The sequence below is a fragment of the Miscanthus floridulus genome, chromosome 1 (genome assembly GCF_019320115.1).
Source record: "Miscanthus floridulus cultivar M001 chromosome 1, ASM1932011v1, whole genome shotgun sequence".
Classification (NCBI taxonomy): Eukaryota; Viridiplantae; Streptophyta; class Magnoliopsida; order Poales; family Poaceae; genus Miscanthus; species Miscanthus floridulus.
Window position 1 is genome coordinate 173,627,085 of NC_089580.1, and position 21,979 is coordinate 173,649,063.

The 21,979-nt window shown below is 47.7% G+C and overlaps 2 protein-coding genes across 2 annotated transcripts; one reads left to right on the plus strand and one right to left on the minus strand.

Moving 5' to 3' along the window:
- Positions 1-1,597: 1,597 nt before the first annotated feature.
- On the plus strand, positions 1,598-8,432 carry LOC136548502 (beta-galactosidase 6-like). Its single transcript, XM_066540006.1, has 17 exons — positions 1,598-2,504; positions 2,627-2,722; positions 3,527-3,639; positions 3,751-3,910; positions 3,994-4,137; positions 4,253-4,447; positions 4,654-4,741; positions 5,160-5,278; positions 5,451-5,612; positions 5,714-5,931; positions 6,023-6,129; positions 6,259-6,368; positions 6,482-6,589; positions 6,668-6,775; positions 6,948-7,159; positions 7,623-7,959; positions 8,044-8,432. The coding sequence occupies exons 1-17, from the start codon at positions 2,319-2,321 to the stop codon at positions 8,149-8,151; spliced, it is 2,571 nt and encodes an 856-aa protein (XP_066396103.1). The 5' UTR covers positions 1,598-2,318; the 3' UTR covers positions 8,152-8,432.
- A 1,196-nt stretch (positions 8,433-9,628) lies between these two features.
- LOC136502723 (protein FAR1-RELATED SEQUENCE 6-like) lies at positions 9,629-13,140 on the minus strand. The gene has a single exon (XM_066497975.1). It carries the CDS (start codon positions 12,794-12,796, stop codon positions 9,866-9,868), a length of 2,931 nt encoding a protein of 976 aa, XP_066354072.1. The 5' UTR covers positions 12,797-13,140; the 3' UTR covers positions 9,629-9,865.
- Positions 13,141-21,979: the final 8,839 nt, after the last annotated feature.

Below are 21,979 nucleotides of genomic sequence, written 5' to 3' on the forward strand. Positions count from 1 at the left end.
CACACTTTTCTTTTATATATATATGTTTGCGATATGACGACGCAACTTTCTATCTTATATAAGAACTTATTAAGAGCTGTTAAACCGTTTTGTGTGTGAAAGAAGAGCCTTTGATACAAAAGAAGCATCCCAAAAGTGCAGTGGCCCAGATAGCCAAATCCGCATCCACATTAGTACACACTACTAATATTGCAGGGCAAGTAATTACGTGGGTACGGAGAATGAAAGCACCAAGTCGTACTCTCGTCGTGCGGACCTTCCGCTATCATTCTTCTTCTGTGTCCTTTCACTTCCCCCGGCCCTGTAGACGTGCCACAATTCAGAGGCCACTTTCGTTACCTGTTCGCTTGATCGTAAATGATCGTAGATTTTTAGTCAAAACAATATTTTCCTCTCGTACCAAATTAGCCAACAATAATAATCCACGATCATTTCCCCTTACCTGACCCGACGGCACGAGTGCTCCTGCTTTCGTACGTCGCGGCCACCATTTTCCACCGCCTTAATAACAACCTACCCTCCTTTTACTCCGGCCAAGTTCAGACCCCAGACGAAAGCTTCTACGATGAGGCAGGGCAGGGCGGACAAGATGAGGCCGGGGTCGCCGTGCCACAGCTCGCAACACTAGCAGCGGTGCAGCGTATGATACGCGTCACTATTAGTACTAGTAGCGAGACGGGAAGCGACAGCGCCGTCCGGTTCTTTTATTTACTTTAGAGCAAGTATAATAGCATGCTGTAAGCCGACTAAATACTGAGGTGGAAGAGAGGGGGAGGAGAGAGAGAAGAAGCGGACTATAAGTTTACGGTCGGCTTAGACACAAGAACCAAGAAAATCTGTGAGAGAAACAAGTGGACCATATATTAACTGCAAAGAGCTAACTACTGTATGAGTGGGCTGAGAAAAGGCTAAAAAAAAAACCTTACAGCCAACAAACCGGCTATATTATTAGTCTTCTTATCTACCCACCAACTAGTGCTAGCACGGTAGAGCTCTGCAGAGCAGAGCAAGGTATACAGACAAGCGACAACGCCGGTAGGTCACGGCTCGCGAGTCGCGACCCCTGTCTGTCGGTCGACCACTCGCGGCCGGCGGCAGGCACCGAACCGAGCCGAGGGCGCGACCGCGACCGCGACCGCGAGCGGTAGTAGCCTTTTCTCTTCCAATTTTCAATCCGATTTGTTTATTCTTGCGAACGCGCGAGGCCACTGGCCACACCAATGCGGCAACGCGGACGACACATGCGGTGCGGGGAGCGGCCAGCGTCGCTGCGGGGTGAGCAACAAAGATGTGGCAGCGTTACTGGGCACCCACGCCGTGTGTACCACCCAACCATCGCGCGCGCCACCATTAAGGCCCCGTTTGGTACCGCTCCCGGAGGCTTCGGACCTTGCACTGTTCATGCACTGTAGCGTGTCAGAACCGGAGCCGGAGAAGTAAGAAATTCGAGCTTCACCGGCCCGTAAACAGTACCCACGCTACAGTGAGAGAAAAAGGTGGTCAGCGAAAAACAGCTCCGAGCTACAGTGTTGCTACAGTATTTCATGTCATGTTGTCAGCCGGAGCCGGAGCAGCCTGGAGCCATACCAAACGGCCCCTAACTTCGTACTGCCCCTCCTTGCCTGGCAGCCTCGCTCCATTTCTTCTCGCCGCCGCAGCAGCGGAGTGAGTGATTTCGCCTTGCTCCGTCCTATACCGCGGCAGCCTCCATTTGTTGTTGCTTGCAAGTAGCCGCTGCGGCCCTATTTTTGCATGCCCAGCCCAAACGCCGGGGAAGGAGAAGGAAAGCTGAAAGCCGGGACCGGGAGAGATCCCCACCCAAATCAAACAACCCGCGCCGCTCCCCTTTTTAACCGCGGCGCCGGCGCAGCGGCTAGGCACGCTCAAGAGAAGCATAGCATATAGTAGCATCCAGCTCCAGCCCCATCTCCCACGTCGTCCACCGCCACAACACGCCGCGCGGCAAAGGAACAACGCCAAAAAGCGATCGGATCGGTCGCAGCGGCAGCAGGAGCTAGCAGTCCAGTGCTCCGTCCCGTGGCAGCCGGGTCGCCCCGGGGCCGGCCGGCCGGTCAGTCAGTCCATCCAGGCCCCCCGCGCGGGGCGTTTTCTTTTTTCCTTTCCCTGGCGTGCCGCCCCCACCACCGAGCGCGAGCAACTCCTCCCCGCGCTCACTCCACCTGCAGCTACTAATACCCGGGCGGTGCGAGCTTTGCCTTTAGCTAGTACACCGAACGCGCCAAGTCCCGGCGGAGGCGGTGGTCTTTGTTCGTTTCCTCACCTCACCTCTCCTTCCTTGTCCCGCGGGCGGCAAGGCAATGGCGGCCACCGCGCGGCTTCTTCCTGCCTTCGCCGCCGCCGCGGCGGCGCTGTTGCTGCTGCTCTGCCTCGCGGGCGGCGCGCGGGCGACCAACGTGACGTACGACCACCGCGCGCTGGTCATCGACGGCGTGCGGCGCGTGCTTGTCTCCGGCTCCATCCACTATCCACGGAGCACACCCGACGTGCGCATTCTTCCCCCTCTCGTTATTTCACGCTCTCTTCCAGAACCAGCAGCTCGCTCCTCTGTTCTTGGCAAGCGAGATACGTACTGACGCTGGCTGCTGGCATGGCATGTCGTCGGCAGATGTGGCCGGGGATCATCCAGAAGGCCAAGGACGGCGGCCTGGACGTCATCGAGACTTACGTCTTCTGGGACATCCACGAGCCCGTCCGGGGACAGGCACGTACAAATACTAACATCATCATCCACCTCTCACTCTCTCAGTGCTGTTTATTTTTCTTCTCTACAGTGATATATTTTCCATCATGTATTTACTTTTCCTAATCATCTTATTACGCTCCTGCCGTACTGCCATGCCATGCCATCATCGCCGTCTGTCAAAGGGCGGGCGGTGTTGGCGTTTGCTTCCTCTGCACCCTATGCTTTATTCTCTTCTACTATGCCCTTGTTAGTTTCAGCAAGTTGGAATTTGAGGCTACTGTAGCACCTTCGTTTTTATTTGGCAATTAGTGTTCAAACATGGACTAATTAGGCTCAAAACGTTCGTCTCGCAATTTCTCATCAAACTGTGCAATTAATTTTTTTTTCGTCTACATTTAATGCTCCATGCACAAGCCGCAAACATTCGATGTGACAGGTACTATAGCACTTTTTTGGGATTTTAGGCCCTGTTTAGTTCACAAAAATTTTTGCGCAGTACTCGTCATATCGAATCTTGCGGCACATGCATGGAGTACTAAATGTAGACGAAAAAAAACTAATTGCACAGTTGGGTGAGAAATCGCGAGACGAAACTTTCAAACCTAATTAGTCCATAATTAGACACTAATTGTCAAATACAAACAAACGGGCTACAGTACCCAAAACCAAAAATTTTTGGCTTCTAAACGCGGCCTTAGGGTGGAACTAAACACGCGCTATTACCTGCTCCTCCTGGTTTCTTTGCTTCTCGTGTCGTGCTGTTATTGCTTTCTTTTACAACCTACACCAAGTCTGACGGCAAAGTGGTTACCGACATGGCAGTACGACTTCGAGGGCCGCAAGGACCTGGCCGCGTTCGTCAAGACCGTCGCCGACGCCGGCCTCTACGTGCACCTCCGCATCGGGCCCTACGTCTGCGCCGAGTGGAACTACGGGTCAGCAGCCTCGCCTCATCACTTCACTTCACTAGTAGTGCTGCAGTGGTCGTCACCTCATCATGTTCATGAAAATGAACCCAAAAAACCATGGATGCGTGCTTGCTGCAGAGGCTTCCCGCTGTGGCTGCACTTCATCCCCGGCATCAAGTTCCGCACCGACAACGAGCCTTTCAAGACGGAGATGCAGCGCTTCACCGCCAAGGTGGTGGACACCATGAAGGGGGCGGGGCTCTACGCGTCGCAGGGCGGGCCCATCATCCTGTCCCAGGTCCATCCCGTGTGCTTGATTGCATTGCCTGCCGTGTGTGTTCATGTGAGTCCTGACCTGGCCCCTGGGGCACGGCGTGGCAGATCGAGAACGAGTACGGCAACATCGACTCGGCGTACGGGGCGCCCGGGAAGGCGTACATGCGGTGGGCGGCCGGGATGGCCGTCTCGCTCGACACCGGCGTGCCCTGGGTCATGTGCCAGCAGACTGACGCGCCGGACCCCCTCGTACGTGAACCGATCCTTCGCCAGATCAATGCCTCTGCTTCACAGTCACCGCCTCCTCTTTTCCTTTTGAGATGGATGGATTGGCCCGCCTGACCACCGCCAGCGGTGAATGCAGATCAACACCTGCAACGGCTTCTACTGCGACCAGTTCACGCCCAACTCCGCCGCCAAGCCCAAGATGTGGACCGAGAACTGGAGCGGCTGGTTCCTCTCCTTTGGCGGCGCCGTCCCCTACCGCCCAGTCGAGGACCTGGCCTTCGCCGTCGCCAGGTTCTACCAGCGCGGCGGCACCTTCCAGAACTACTACATGGTAACCTCTTTTTTTCTCCTGCACTGCACTGCACCGCACCGTGCGAAGATATTCGCCCTCCCGTTTCATCATTGACAGCTGCTGTGCCAGCCTGCTTGACAACAAAATGCAGGACTGGACTGCAGCACTTAGGGTGTCCATTGATGCTGCCAGTCGGCCCTGCACTCCTGCCGCAGCATTTCTAACTCTGAATCTTGTCGTTGCAGTACCATGGGGGGACCAACCTCGACCGCAGCTCAGGGGGACCCTTCATCGCCACGAGCTACGACTACGATGCCCCCATCGACGAGTATGGTAAGAAGCTTTCGGTTTGCCTCGGCAGGCCTGCTTTTGTTTTGAGCTCGTGAACCTCTTTCAACATGTATGGTCCCTTTGACACTGCTGCAGTAGTGTTATGACACTTCAGGTAGAATATTTCATCACCTACTATATATGGCTACTATAAAAAAAATGATCTTGTTGGAATCTAGTCCTTGTGTACGATGCCTTAACTACTCCCACCCACCCACGTTAGAGGAAGACATTTTCACAGGGCAAAATAAATGTTTGGCTATAACAATACCGTAACAAATTTTATGTAAGGCGATCATGACATGTCAGTATGTCACGTTAGCATGGATGAAGGATCAAGGACACATATTTTATCACTCCACCCCACAAAAAAATCGCTGTTGATTTATTTGCCCCCCATTTCAATATTGTGGTGATTCAGGACTAGTCAGGGAGCCAAAGTGGGGCCACTTAAGGGATGTGCACAAGGCCATAAAGCTCTGCGAACCAGCGCTCATAGCAACTGATCCATCATACACTTCTCTAGGTCCAAATGCTGAGGTATGTCCTCCTTTACAAAAGCATCTTCATTTTTCAACCAAAAGTGTCTTTGAGACGACAAAACAAGTAGACGTTCAGCATTGCAGAAATGTAGCAAATCTTGTTCCGGAGAAAATATTTACCTTCATTGTCTGGTCCGTGTAAAACGATGTCTGCATTCTTCTATCTGCAGGCAGCGGTATACAAGACTGGTTCAGTTTGCGCAGCATTCCTTGCCAACATAGATGGTCAATCTGATAAAACCGTCACCTTCAATGGGAGGATGTACAGGCTCCCTGCGTGGTCTGTCAGCATCCTTCCTGACTGCAAGAATGTGGTACTTAACACAGCTCAGGTACATATAATTACAATTTACACATAAGTTCCTTGCACTTGTGTTGGGAAAGAAAGATTGACCATTAATCTGATTCAGATATACGTGGCTACAAATTGCAGATCAATTCTCAAGTGACGAGTTCAGAAATGAGATACTTGGAATCGAGCAACGTGGCATCAGATGGCTCATTCATCACGCCAGAACTGGCAGTATCTGGCTGGAGCTATGCCATAGAGCCTGTAGGTATCACAAAGGACAATGCACTGACAAAGGCTGGACTGATGGAGCAGATAAACACCACAGCCGATGCCAGTGATTTCCTCTGGTACTCAACAAGGTACATGCCTTATTGCAATTATGCATATGGTAATGTACTCTGACAAAACAAATTTTTACTAACCGTTGTACTACTAATGTAATTTGTGCAGCATCACAGTTAAAGGTGATGAACCCTATCTAAATGGCAGCCAGTCCAATCTGGTTGTCAACTCACTTGGACATGTTCTTCAGGTCTACATCAATGGTAAAATTGCAGGTACTGCTCGAGAAGATAGCACCAATTCCTTCATCTGTCATTTAATTGTGGTTCTGATTTTCTTAACATGGGTCTTTCATGCATAAATCAAATTTGTGTTCTGAGATATTTGTGCTAAAATCTTACCAGGAAGTGCACAAGGTAGTGCAAGCAGCTCACTCATCTCATGGCAGAAACCAATTGAACTTGTACCTGGGAAGAACAAAATAGATCTTCTAAGTGCAACAGTTGGGCTGTCGGTAAATAACCTTCACTATCGAAAACATGAAATAAGCCACTCCATTTTGCAATATGTGACTTGCTGCAACAGATTTATAACATAAATTTACCCTCGCCTTCTCTGTTCGTACAGAATTATGGTGCATTCTTCGACCTAGTAGGTGCTGGAATTACTGGGCCAGTAAAGCTGAGTGGAACAAATGGTGCGCTTGATCTGTCTTCTGCAGAATGGACATACCAGGTAGCCTAAACTCTACTTTGAGCTCCATTTGACCAAAGATGCATCGTGATTCACATTTATTAATCATAATTTGATCAGATTGGACTCAGAGGAGAAGATTTGCACCTATATGATCCTTCAGAAACCTCACCAGAATGGGTCTCAGCCAATGCTTATCCAATCAATCAACCACTGATTTGGTACAAGGTCAGTATGAATGTATGATCATCTGACCAAGGAACCAATCCATATACGGCATTTGAACACACCCAGTATGGGCTTAAAAGACGAGATATATACATTCTATTTCTTTGGCTAACCCATTTCCCTAGAATTGCTGCCTTGGGTTGATGTGCTAACTGCAAGTCTCCAAACACAGACCAAGTTCACGCCTCCTGCTGGTGATGATCCTGTTGCAATTGACTTCACGGGAATGGGGAAAGGCGAAGCATGGGTGAACGGACAGAGCATTGGTCGATACTGGCCAACAAATCTGGCTCCACAGAGTGGCTGCGTCAACTCGTGCAACTATAGAGGAAGCTACAATTCAAACAAATGCCTCAAGAAGTGTGGCCAGCCATCACAGACTTTGTAAGACTTCCACATCCCGCCCCCGCGCCCATCCCCCCCCCCCGGGCAGAGAGCTCCCGCTCTGTGCGGTGTCTGGGGAAGGGCGTTAGTGGCAAGCCTTACCCAACCCACCCCCACCCCACCCCCCACCCCACCCCGGGAGTATGCTCTATAATATTTTCGTTAGTTCCTTTTGTTCCCTACATGCAAAGGCAGTCCTAGTATTTCATCTATGTCAATTTTGTATGTCCAGATCTGTCTGTAACATATAGGTCTTAATAGCAATTTACATTTCTGAAGATTTACACCCTGCTAGATTTTAAGTACTGAAACTATGGCACATAAAGCATGCATTTTCAATGCAATACTAGTGCACACTGTGACGCTGAGCACTTTAGCAGCGTGTTCTGATGTTGCACAACAATATAGCAGCTGCAGGAACTGAATGACTATTGATTAATTGGATTCTTACCTTGTTAAACAGGTACCATGTTCCCCGTTCGTTTCTCCAACCAGGCAGCAATGATCTAGTCCTTTTCGAGCAATTTGGTGGTGACCCAAGCAAGATATCCTTTGTGATAAGGCAGACAGGAAGTGTGTGCGCACAAGTATCAGAGGCACATCCAGCCCAAATTGATAGTTGGAATTCTTCTCAACAGACGATGCAGAGATATGGACCTGCACTTCGCCTGGAATGCCCAAAAGATGGCCAAGTCATCAGCAGCATCAAGTTTGCAAGCTTTGGGACACCGAGCGGCACATGTGGAAGCTACAGCCAAGGCGAATGCAGCAGCACTCAGGCTCTCTCAGTTGTTCAGGAGGTAACTACAGGCTGCTCCATTCTCATGTCTCAATGTATCAACTGATTCTTCTGGGTTGCTGATAGTGTTACTGGGACTCTGCAGGCTTGCATCGGAGTGAGCAGCTGCAGCGTGCCAGTGTCATCGACTTACTTTGGAAATCCATGCACAGGGGTCACAAAAAGCCTTGCGGTTGAAGCTGCATGTTCGTGACATGTCTGATTAATATTGGTTCATAGGAAGTAAGATCAGTTGGGAGAAGGTGAAACCTTCTCTGTGTAGGCAAGCAGGCAAAAAGGAATAAATGTTCCCATCCTGATAAAAAGGAATAAAAATATTCCCACAATTGCTACATCCAAGCTATTAGATGGTATGCTTAGAGCCTTAGAAAGTATTGTTCTTGTTAAGATGTAAATTCGTCCATCATGACAAAGAAGGTGATCCTTTTGTAATCCTTGAAAAAATAGAATGGTTTGAATTTCAATCAAGTTTAATGATACATACTTGCAAAAGAGGATGTTTGAATTACACTTCTCAATGAATGGACGGTTTTGTCATACTAAGAGACACCTGGAATCCTGAGTACCAAGCAACATTGGAGTCACCACTCGCATGTGGTTGGTTTTGTACTGCAGGGAAAAAAAAAATTACAAAGACTTCTAGGTTCCCATAATCTTTGTGGCATAATGGTTCAGCTCGCAGTACCTTGCTTCAGCCTCGGCTTACCTCAAGGGACAGCCCACTTGGAATGAGAATACTTTCACAGATTGATGAAGCCCGTTTAGGGCTAATTTGGAAACTCAAATCCCCTTGGGATCCCTGACTTTTTCTAGGGTGGGAAATCCATGGGGAAATAATTTGAATAATCATTTAGTTCTTCATGGAGGGGTTTTCCATCCCTGGGTGTGCCTCCCCTTGCTTCCAAATTAGCCCTTAGCAGTGCATGTCACAAAGATGATCATCCATTTCTATCTTGCTGCAAACCTCAATGATAGAAGAACACAAATTGACAAGAAAGTTTCAATGGGATTTCAAAAAATCCCAAAAGGAACCAACAAGAGATCAAGTACATCATAATACATTCAACTTGTTTAAACCAAAGGAGTCCAGGACAATAGTTTTAACCAAACAAGGAAAACTGCAGTCAATATTAACTGGAAATGGATCAAAAGTGGTATGTCAATATAAACAGGGCAACTATTGCCTCACAGCTCATTAAAAAGAAAGCAATCAGAAACAAGCAATAATAGGACATGTCCACTGATGATCCTTTATGTGCAACGGAGAGCTGTAAAAATCACCATCTCTGAACAATGAAAATTAGCAAGGTAAATCTTGTTGTAACACAGCTACAGCCAAAATTTCCCTTTCCTGATCTTTCACCAATTGTCTCAAAAGAAACACATTACCAAGAAAGAGATAGAGAAGCCAGTCAACTTATAACAGACTGACAACAGACTATCAAGTTGCATAATCATAGTAAACAAAAAATAATCTTTCATTTCCCATGCACAGATTATGGGCTCAATAAATGTAAAATGGCAGATCAAATGACACATGCACTAACCATAAGAAACAGGTTACAAGATAGGCATGCAGCAAAAATATATCATCAGTCAACAAAAGAAACTAAGACATGTCAGCAGAATCTTGCAACTAAAGGCGTCTCACTTCCAAATTGCTAACAAGATGATAAGACGGGTAATTCATTATGCACAAGATAATGGGCATCCAGCTTGATACAACTGCTAAAAAGGTAACAGGTTACAATAGAGCTATCAACAGTCAAGTCTGATCTGCAATACTAAAGCCTAGCTGTTTAGTTGTACTGCCAGCTCTAAGAACATACATGATTACATGTTGATGTAAAGGAAGGATGCCCTCTCTGAATTCCGAACATAAAGGATTACAGAAGTAGACAATCAAACTACCCCACATGCATACCACCTCCTATAAAATAAGTGTTAGTTTCCATATTTGGTCTCTTATTTGCATCCATCACCTGATCTCTCATATCAAGAAGTTGTTTGGGATGGTAAACTGCTGGGTGTGGGTGCATTTGCATAAAATCTGTTGCGGCCATCGGCAAAGAGCCACTCTCCAGGTTTATATTCACCAAATCAAAAGTGTGCATCCCATTCTGAGAAGTTGATACCATATTCATATCCACTCTGGCGTCGCCCTGCATCAGGTGAGGGGATGCCATGTTCATATCAACCCTTCTGTCCCCATGTATCAAATGCGGAGATGCCAGGTTCATATCAACTCTTCTGTCACTGTGTATAAAATGGGGTGATGCCAAGTTCATATCAACTCTTCTGTCCCCCTGTATCAGGTGAGGTGACGCCATGTTCATGTCTACTCTCCTTTCCCTCTGCATCAAGTGAGAAGATGCCATGTTCATGTCAAGTCTTCCCTCTCCATGAATAAGGTGAGTCATTGGCATTTTCATCTCTACTCGTCTGTCCCTATGAATCAGGGCAGTGGCATTTGATGTCATGGTATCACCATGGACTAAGGCTGGCGCATTTGGTGCTATATCCGCATCAACCCTTCTATCCCCCTGAATCAGAGCTGAGGTGTGTGATGCCATGTTCATATCAACTCTTGTATCTGCAGACACCTGACCAGTCACATTCATATTTACATCAACCCGTTGATCAACTTGCTGGCTGTGATCAGGCCTAATCAGTCTGTCCTTTGCTTCCTTCATGGCTGACAACACAAACTCCTTCAGCTCAGGTTCTCTTGCTCCAATGTCAATGACATCTTCAAAATACTCATGGCCACGAAAATAGAGGTCATCATAAATACCCAGATTCCTATCTGATTCCATAAAATTAGCATTTGCAGATGAATTAAGTATCCTAAAATCCTTCCTCCAGCGGTTCAGGATGTACTTTGATGGCAGCATCAGTACATTCTCTTGCTTCAGAACAGCCAGAGCATGGCTGCAAAGAATACCCCTCGAGGGAAAGGAGCGACAAATGCACCAAACATCCTTGTCAGAATTGTCGTAAACAACTGTATAGTCAACCTTCTTTCCCTGTATTAACTCAGCGACCATGTAAGTAATTGAGTTCCCACTTTTGTCTACCTCTTTACAAATAACATGCATCAATTGCTTAATCTCATCTTGGAACATTTGAAACATGGTTACTGTGTAGAGCTCCACAAGTTGCTCCTCAAAGGGCAATCCCGACAACAAAGTGAGTCTAGAATAGTATGAGCGCAAATCATCATATGCTTCCCTTTCCAACTTCTCTTTCAGAGTAGTCTCGTATTGCTCAAGGAAAACTGGAAGGGTGGTTTTACTCACAACACTATCAAAGTATGGATCAGTTTTTTCAGCCTTCCTGATAGCAGAGGTGCCAGCCCAGAATGAATGATTGACATACCCAGGTGCCCACTGCTTCCGACAGCTGTACAAAGCAGAGAACCACTCGTTGTCTTTGAGATTATACTGGTCGACCATTGCTCCCCACTCTTTTTCAAAGTCGGTAAGAGTGACGCTATCATATACAGCCTCCTTGAACCTTGAGGAAATTGCCTCTTTCTCATGTGTGCGTCCCACGTTTTCATGTAGCTTCTTCAAGATATGCCAAAAGCAGAAGCGGTGCCTTGCATTTGGAAACACCTCAGCCACGGCCTCTGCGATGACATCTGAATAGCCGGTTGTGATCGCTTCTGGCGATTTGCCATTCATACAGCTCAACCACCTCTTCAACAACCAAACATAGTTCTCCCTGCTGTCGCTGGACAGGAGACCACAGCCAAGAAGCACAAGGTGGCCATGGTTGTTCACCCCAAGGAGTGTGGCTAATGGGAGGCTGGCGCGTGAGTGCTGTAAATACATCACGTCAAGTGTAATGACATCGCCAAAGTAGCGGTATTGCGCCTGGGCCCTAGAATCAGTCCAAAAGAAATTCTTCACATGACTTTCCCGATCAAGATCCCAGCTGTGGATAAAGTTTGGTTTCCTGTGTTGCATCTTCTCAATGAACTTCTTGAGTGAATTGAGGTCATCCTCCCCAAAACGCTGCACAAAACTCTCGAGCCTACTAAACCTCTGGCTACCAACAGCAGCCCCAACGCTAGCACCCCTCTTGGGTCGTGTCGGGAACTTCCTTGTCTCAGCAATCTCACTCAGCGACTTCTCCACCATCTCATCCATCTCATCGGTAATCTTGGCCTTCTTCTTTGCTGACTCAGGCATCTCCCTGTACGCCTTTAAGAACCTCACCATATCTGGAGTACAAGGATGGTTATGCTCCAATTCGACAGACTCCACCTTCCACCTTCCATCCACCCGCTTGTCCCGGATGATCAGCATCGCCTTACATCCCGTCTTCTCGGTGGTGCCACGGCGAGACTTCTTCTCCTTGGCAGCCGACCCCCGCTTGCTGCGGAGTGGGTAGCGGGTACCTGTGACGTCAGATGGGGCAGCGCCCGTCCCAGATTTGCCGCCGTAAGTGCAGGTGAAGGTGGAGCGGTAGCGTTGCCCTTCGTAGTTGTGGCAAGTGCGGCGGACGGCATGGAACCCCGTGCGGTAGGCGTAGGCCTTGTATAGCGCGAAGGCCTCGTCCACAGAATTGAACACCATGCCCACCCGCGGCACGAGGGCCTCCTCCAGCGTGTTGGGGACGAAGACGATGTCCCCGCCGCCACCGTCCTCCTCGTCGTCGGAGGGGATGACCACCTCATCGTCCTCCACGACAACCTCCTCCTCCTCCTCCTCCGCAGGGTATCCGTTGAGGTCGTCGGCAAGCTCCTCCTTGACCCGCCGCGCCTCGTCCTCGTCGGACTCGAGGCTAGGGTTTTGAGCCCCGGTGGCCCACCTCTTCGAACCCGCCCCCATGCTCTGCCCCTTGACTATTTACACACAACCACTTGCGCGCGCGTGCGCCACACCACCGCACCCCCGAAAAGCATTAACACTAGAGGTACAGTGGGGCGGATACCTCGCGGCGCGGAATGGCGAGGGTTCGGCGCGGGCGACGGTACGGGGGAGCGGGGGAGGTGGCGTGGGGAACGGGAGGGTCAGCGTAGCGGCGCAGAGGACGTCGATCTGGGCGGGGCGGCGGGCGTGGGGACGTCGCCGGGGAAGAGAAGGGAAATTGGGGGACTCGGGCTGGGTTGCTTTTGCTTTGGTGGGCGGAGCGGAGGGGATGTGTGTGGTGTTCTGTGGGGAGGAAGACGGGGAGTTTGTTCCTGGGTGAGCTTAAGGATTTGCGCCTGTGCGGATGTGGCGGATGAGTGATGCCGTGGATCGGCGGGTGGATGAGTCTGACACCTGGGCCCTTTGGCCTTTTGCAGCCGAACACCTGGGCAATGACGCAGGATTTTGTTAGAGCGTAGGGGTGTTTTGTTTCCGTGGACTAAAGTATTTTGACTAATCTATATTTTTGTTGGACTAAATAGCTAAATACTTGGATTAAAAGTAGGTTAAAATTTTTTAGTCCACAAAACTGGATTAAATGGTGTTGGGGACGCCCATGCTCCTCATTTATTGTCCTCTCTCTTCCAGGGTAAAAGAGTAGGTAAAAAAGTTTTTCTTCCACATCATTTAATGACTTTAGTCCATTTTAGTTCAAGAAACCAAATACCACTTTAGTCCACTTTTAATTCATGGACTAAAGTGGACTAAAACTTTAGTTCATGTACTAGAGAACCAAACAAGCCCTTACTCATGATTTTTATGTGCGTCTCCTAGATTCGGCTGCGATTTAGGAGCTTCTAGCTCCATGACATTTTGCATTTCGTGATCCAGTGGAGGATTTGTTTCCGGTAAGTATAGTGAGACTCTAGGAGCCATGGTAGACGTAGGCTCTTTCTGCCTATGACGAAGAACTTCGATCTTATTATCATGACGGCCGACATTATAAACCAACTTTTCCTACCTCCAGATGAGGAGGCCTTAGGACGAGCATTCCGAGCTCACTGAAAGAACAATGATGTGATCCTATCTCAAAGTAGAGCAATAGCGATAGTGAATTATTATCATTAACAATTTCTTCTGATCGTATCCAATTTGTTACATTTTCTGATTGTACTACTTCCTTTCTAATCTAAAAATTTGAAACTTATACCGACAATGTCATGTTTGTATGGAGAAAATGGCAACTGCAGATCCAGCAACAGCCTCGCCACCAGCGGTGAGAGGAAGGCAACACGACGAAACAAGCCTAATGTGTGCAGAAAAGAGGGGTGTGAACTTGTGACATTGTTGAAGAGAAGGTCATAAGGAAGACGATGAAAATTGCTGCTAGTTGTTAGATTTCAATCGAGTGACGGTAAACGACGTGAGTACTAATATGTTTCTTTTTAGGTTTGTAGTTTTTAGGTTATGAAACCTATAAAAATTTGATTTTCTTTTTACCTTTTTCATTTTGCCATGTGTGTGTCTATCCAAATAAGCGATTGATGGTATCTTTTGTTTATGAAGATCTGTGTATTAAAGAGATAGAGTATCTTATGTACGATGATATATAAAATCATGTTGTTGCTAGTGAGAATATTAAATATAGCTATTAGTCGTATAATGCTAACTATATACATTGATCTGCTTGTTCTCCAACTTTTTTATCAACATGAAAATGGACTAAAATGGAGTGCTTGTGTCTGCCCTTGTAAAATTAAAATGGTTTACATGCAAAAAAAAGAGGGAACTGAGGAAGCTATTTATAGAAATTCATCTTCATCGTTTTCATTTATTAAATAGAACAAAAGGTAGTATCTTTTTGGTGCCTAAACATACATGTTTTTGCCATATATAGTCAAGCTCCAAATTTAAGTTGTTCCTGCTTGTGAAAGTGAAACTCTACATGATATAAATGTATGTTTGTGATTAATTTGTTAGTTTTGGTTTTTAAGGGAAAGAACATACCTGGTGATGGCAAAACCAAGTTCAAAATACGTCACAAAGGGATGTCAACAATTTGGTCAACCTTCATCGCGCGCACACATTTTTTATATCTAGTATGGTGGGTAGTGTTCACTTAAAATGAAACCTAGGATGACTGTGATGCTTAGAGCAGGCATATCAACCAATATCTTAGCACTCTGGATGGCATGGAAGTGAGAGGGAAGGACAGACAATTTAACCTCGGTGCTACATCCGACGGCCGGCGCAGCACAAATGCCGATGCAACTCTGCAACATTTGCACCATGGGCATGCATTTGTCCAGCACGATGACCCAGTACACAACGAGGGGGAACATGGTGACAGAAGGAGAGAAAATTATAGAATAGAAAGTGGGGGCATGAAGAAATAAAAGACATAGAAGACGGGATGAGCCGAGTTAAAAGCTTACATGTCTTGTCTAATAGCCAAGACCTAAATAGCCACGGAGGTGAATAGCCTATAGAAATTTTCTACAAACATACTAGAGCGAGTGGTTAGTACGCTAAATGATAAAATAACATTTTGCTCTAGCTCTAATTAAATAGACAAGCCACATACCAACAATTCTAGTTAGCTATGATCTCTAAGCACTCAATAGCTATGTCACTACTTTACTAAACTAGCGAGCTAGCTTATTACAACTAGATTACCAACTATGGCTAAACTACACTAGCTACCTCTCCACAAGATATCTCTAGCAATGTAAATGCAAGAGAGGTAGAGGAGATATACCACCGTGACAAGTGACAATCAATATATCAATGAAAACCTTGGAGACAAGATGACATAAGATTTTTCCTCCGATGTTCATTTTCTTAAGTGAACCTCGGAGGAAAAAACTTGCATTTTATCTCCAAGGTTTTCATTGATATATTGATTGAATGTCACTTGTCACGTCCTCGTTGTGGCGATTCACCTACTTGGAGGTTCACGCGCTAATGGGCATCACACGTCTAACCCGCAGCTAGGTGCCGCACAACCAACACAAGATGGAGATGCACAAGCCACACGCAATCCACTAGAGTTGACTTTCGTGATCTCCTACGGGGAAGGCACAAGAACCCCTCATAATCCACTGATCGGAGCCGGAGACAAACACCACCCTCCACTCAACGATCCTCGTTGCTCCAAGCCATCTAGGTGTCGGCAAACACCAAGAGTAACAAGAGAAATCCACAGCAAAACACAATCACCAAGTGCCTCTAGATGCAATCACTTAAGCAATGCACACTTGGATGCTCTCCAATCTTACCAAATGATAAATCAATCAAGCAAGATGAGTTAGAGAGAAATGGCTAGGCTCACAAGGTTGTATTCTCAACAGAAATGGCTAAGAGAGTGTGTCCAAGCCGGCCAACAACTATTTATAGCCCCCCAAAAGAAATAGAGCCGTTAGGCTCAAGATAGGGCTCCCTGCACGTTGACTGGACGCGCTGGTCGGGATGACCGAACGCGCTGCACCCAGCGTCCGGTCCTCGGATGTGCGTCACGTGTCGCCCACGTTCAATCACAGCCACACGATCCCAACGGTCACAAAACATCGCGCTAACGTTTAAGTCACGACCGGACGCGCCAGCCCTGCATCCGATCGAGTGCGCCCGCGCAACCAACTAGCCATGACCGAACGCGACGCAGAATGATCGGACGCACCTAAACGCAGAGTCCGGTCAGGGCGATTTTTACACAGAGAGGTTCCAGAACACATTTTTCATGACTGGGCGCGCCCGATCATAGGTGATCGGACTCCCTCAGGGTCCGGTCCTCTTTGCTTTATGTTTTTAGTCAGTGAACAGTATGACAGTCGAGTCCGACCGTAGGCAAGAGCCAGCGGCTGGTCACCTCGGCCATCCAAACCGAGCCTGAGGCTAAGCATCGGATGCATCCAGTCCCTCCGTGGACCGCATCCGGTCACCCTAGTGACCTTCTCCTCTTCTCCAACTTCTCCGTCCTTGCTTCCAAGTGCTAACCACCAAGTGTATTACCATTGTGCATGTGTGTTAGCATTTTTCCAAACCATTTTCAAGGGTGTTAACACTCACTATAATCTAAATGTATATACAATGAGTTAGAACATATAGTGGCATTTTGATAGCCGCATTTCACAATGAGTTTCGCCCCTCTTAATAGTACGACTATCTATCCTAAACCCATGTAAGGAAAATGGACCGTAGGCCCATTTAGTTTGGATTTTGGTGTTTGATGATCAATATGACTAAATTGGACTAATGTGTTCACTGGTGTTATTTTTATAATTCAATAGGATGCAACGCGGAGTTGGACCAAGTTTGGAACATGAAGAAAATGATCAACACTCAAAAGAAGACTTTGGAGGAGGTGTTGACAGCTTAAAAGTGAAGCAAGGAGTCCAAGACGCGAAGATAACAAAGCCCCAACGAAGAAACATGAAGAAACAGCAAAAGGGGTCACCGCCCTAGTCAATGCCTCTAGGGTGGTGGTGCACCACCATAGGGTGGCGGTGCCACCAAACAGAGGGCTGCTGCAGCTGGAGAAGAGGAGGGCATCGGACAGCACCGTATGCACCACCCTAGTCACCGCCATGGGGTGGCGGTGCACTGGACAGGGGGTGGCGGTGCCACCGCCCTAATTTTACAGAGAGCGGCGAAGGGGGACTCGGGCACCGCCCAAGTCACCGCCCTGAGGGTGGCGGTGCACTGCCTTGTGAACAGTACCCCCAACGGTTGGATTGTTAGAGAGCAATGGCTAGTCCATGTGGCTGGCATCGCCTTGTCCGGTGCCTGGGACCGCCATGTCCGGTGCCCACATAGAAAAGTGGAGCTCGGCCCCAATGGCTATATCTCCACTTATGGCCTATATATATGACTCCAACAGGCCATTTGCATAGAAAGAGAGTTGAGGGAAGATAGGAGGGTGTTGCTACACCTCATTTGTGCTCTCCACATGCATGGAGCTTAAAGATCACTTGGTGATTAGCGTAGGTGCTTTGCGAAGTGCTTAGGTTAGTTACACCATGCTCATATGTGCTTGCTCTAGGCTTAGGTCTAGTTGCTAGTGAGGTTTGCATACCTCTTGATCAAAGGTGCTTGCGCGCACCATGCTTGCACTCGGCAGGGCTTGTAGTCTTACGAGACCACACCAACCATTCTTGTGGTGTGGCCGCCACCATGTACCAAAGGAAACAAGGCCCATGGTGGTTCGGCCGAAAGCTTGATAGTGAAGACAGCGGGGAGCGGTCTAGGAGAGGGTTGCTGAAATGCACACCAGAGACCCACTTGCGCGTGGGGGAGGCCCGGGGCTATCCACGGAGTTACCTGACCGGGAGCTTGGCCCTTGCGAGGGATTCCTTGCGAGGGGCTCCAACGAGGACTATGGGGAAGCTTGAGCGCTTCTCGATACCTCGGTAAAAATACTAGAGTCATCGACAGGAGTTTGCATCTCTACCTCATCTTTACCTTCCGTATTTACATTACTACATTGGTTGTGTGCTTTACTTCCCTAGCTTAGTTGATAGGCTAGTTGATAGGATTGGAACCTAGGTTGCATAACTCTTTTGTGGTAGAGATAGCAACACACCTAGCAAAACCATAGGTGCATATTTAGATATATTACTTTCTTGCATATGTTTTGACTTGGTGGAATTAGAGGCCTTAGTTAGAAATAGAATTTTAAGTTGCCTAATTCACCCCCCTCTTAGGCATCATGGTCCCTTATAACCCACCCGCACCCACTTGGTGTCTTTAGTGGCAAAACAAAATGCTCCTATCAAATATACCTTTGCCTTGAGCCATTTTGTTTTTCTCTTTCTTTTCCAAGTTTAGGGCTTATCGGTGTTTTGTAAACCAGACTAGTAAACTTATACGATTGCCGTGCTGCTCTAGGAAGATGATGGTAGCATCCAATAGACATGGGGATTTATACTAGTTTAGGCTAGAGCCCTACGTCCAGTCTCAGAGATGATTGAGTGCGTGTTCCTCTCTTGAATGCTCTAAAGTTCTTACAGTGGGGGGTGCAAGAAAGGTGGAAGAGATGGAAGGACCTATGCTAGGCGTAGGGCTGCCCGAAGAGAATCTCCAGGAGCCCTACTACAATGGTGAATGAATGGAATGGTAGTGGATTCAGAATATCTAGAGAGGGTGCCCTAGCTGCCCTTATATAGAGTTCAGGGCCAGGGCGTGTACAAAGCAGGAGGTTCTCCCAATTGAAGGGTCGAGAGTGTGAGGGAGGTCCTAGCTAACTTGGCTTGCAAGCTATGCCATCTTCTGGTGCACGTTTGGTCATGGCTATCATAATGGTCTTCTGGCCATGTTGCGGCAGGGTGTGACGTGGCGCTACTGTGTCGGCCATGGCGGCACTATAACCTTAATGCTGGTTCATTAGCCGTCCTGTGCAATGTGGTGTCCGCCGTGGCCTTCGTCATTATCTCCTGGTTCCTAGGGGCATCGTACCCAAAGTAGGTAGCCGCCCCAGGTCATCGTTCGCTTGGTCGCTTTGCGGGGCTAAGGGCCATGACCCCAATCTTCAGGGTCAGGGCACTCTGTTGGTTTGGATGGCCTTTTCGTTGGGTCCCTTATTGTGGATGGATAGGATCATACAAGCATCTAGTCGGTTTGTATTTGTACGATGGGTATCATACCCATTGCCACCGTGGTGCGGTGTTGTCTCATCGATGCAACATGGCACAGGGATAATGTCTGACCAGACCGAGGTGACTGCTGCCCCCTTGGTCCTTGTGGGGTGTTGGTATTTATTAACGTGTCACTTGTTTTAAGTTGTCACCATATAATGTTTACATTCCTTAGCATCTTTTACTAAGTTGTCATCCCTAGTGTTGGTGCCAAAAAATGCTTGTTGGTACTACCTAGTATTACTACTAGAGTAGTTCTTTATTAATTTATGTGACTAGGAATATATAGATATATATGAATGAAGGAATCTGCAAGCGCACAGATAATATATCATTGTAGCATTTTACCCGAGAGTATTCTAGGTATCATTATTTATATTTTTACCACAGGGAAGGTCTGGCAAAGACATGTATTGATAACTTATGTTATTGATGGAGAAGTAGACCATAACCAATATTCTACTCATAATAGGGATAAGTCAAGAGGTAAATGTATATATGAATAGTGCATAATAACTAATCATTGATCACTAAGAGTACTCCTTTCTATGACATTAGCATGTTTAAGTAGAATATTAGAGGAATAATTCCTAAGTCATTCTTAATTATAAGTCAAAGCATACATTGATTAGTGCAATTACACTTAGTAGTTATGGCTAAGATAAACTTTATATCTACACATAAGGGATATTACTAAGGAAGATTAAGAACAGAGCTTGTCTTCCTTCATAACTAGATCCTACTTGTATACCTATATTCAGGGAGTGGACTACAAAGGACATAATGGGAGTGTCACATCCGTTATCTACCACAATAACCTAGAATATAGGTGTATCCACAGGTAAACAATGTATAAGCACCATGCTTACACAATGTCGACCACTCACCCATGGTACCTTAGAGTGAGCGCTATACAAACTTATGCATAAATAAATATAAGGATAATCTAGCTATACTAAGTATATAATCAAAGTAGACCATGAACATGATAACTAGGAACATAAATGATATGAATAATGTCGGTGCAGAATGTGACCAACTAGTAAATATTTGTAGTTTTATTGTACGTTGTGATCGGAGGTGGCCTAGCACTCAATGACACAGGATTTATACTGGTTCAGGCAACGTGCCCTACATCCAGTCAAGGTCGGTCGGTGACTTTATTCCTGAGCCCAGGTGCTCGAAGTTTGTAGTGGGGTTACAAACAGGAAGGAGAAAGATGGGGTGTACAAGAGGTCCGGTCGGCTCCGGTCGAAAGGGCCGAGAGTGACAGGAACTTCGCTATGAGCTAAGTGTTCAAGCGGATGCTTGAGGTCTAAACCTGTGGTTCTGTGGTTGTGAGCTATCGATCTAAGGAACTCTGGCCTACTAGAATCGGTCCTCCTTGTAGGAGGAAGCGCACCCCCTTTTATAGATGAAGGGGATGGCTTTACAAGTGAGAGGGTGAGGGTACATATGCTGTCGAGCCTTGTTGCCCACGCCTACCGAGCCTTGTTGCCCACACCGGTGGGTACAAGATAGTGGTAGGCGCCTACAACACTGTTGCTGTCACTGTAGAATGTCAGATGCACACGGGAGGTCGTGCTGCCTTTTTTAGGGATGGTGGACGTCGGTACCTACAAATACCATTCTATGCCTAGAGTCATGTGAGGAGTCTCGCTATGTTCACCCGGTATGGTAAATCCTAGTGCCTATACTGTTGTCGATGTCCAGAGACATGTGGGGGGCCTTACCGTATGGGAGTTTTAGCGGCCCCTACAATACTGTAGATGGAGATGTCGGTGCCTACAATACTATTTATGTCAGGGTGGCTGCAGAGTACTGTTCCGTGCAGGGTATGGTCCCTAGTATAGTGGTTTTGACTTATGAGCCTTGCCTTGCCTTTCTCCACATGTCTTCTAGTTCCTATCGAACGGGCGTCCCTGGTCGGATGGTTCCAGTCGGCTCTGAGTGCGCCGGTCGGAGAAGTGCGGTGAGCAGGGTTCCTACGAGCCCTGGTCGAAGGGACGTGGGGTCGGAGTCGAAAGTAGCTCTTTGGGCCAGGCCTTCTGATCGGAGAGGGCATTAGAAGGCGGCTGGAGGCCGAAGCGAGTCCTCCGATCAGAGTGGTGGGCCCAAGGGGTCGATGAGCGGGCGCCGCTCCTTTCGGTCTAGACCTTCTGGTCGGTGACTAGGCCATCCTTTCGGCCTGTTGTATTTAGAATCTTGGGCCGAGCCTTGGCGCAGAAGCCGATCCCCAAGGGACCCCAAGTTTATGAACCCGACAGAAGCCCCTGAGTCCTCAGGCGATTCGGGTCGAATCGTTTTGGGGGATTTTTGTCTTGCCGCCGGGTGCGCGCGAGTGCACCCACGGGTGTAGCCCCCGAGCCCCTGGGTGGTTCAGGCAGAACCATCTGGGGGGTGTTGTTCTGGTGGGCGTGTGTGCGTGTTTTTAGTCTGAGACAGAATTTTGTCGCCCGAGGCGTCATCATGCAGCTGAGGCAGCTTTTTAGTTTGTTTTGAGAGATTGGGTGAGAGGGAGCTTGTGGATCCC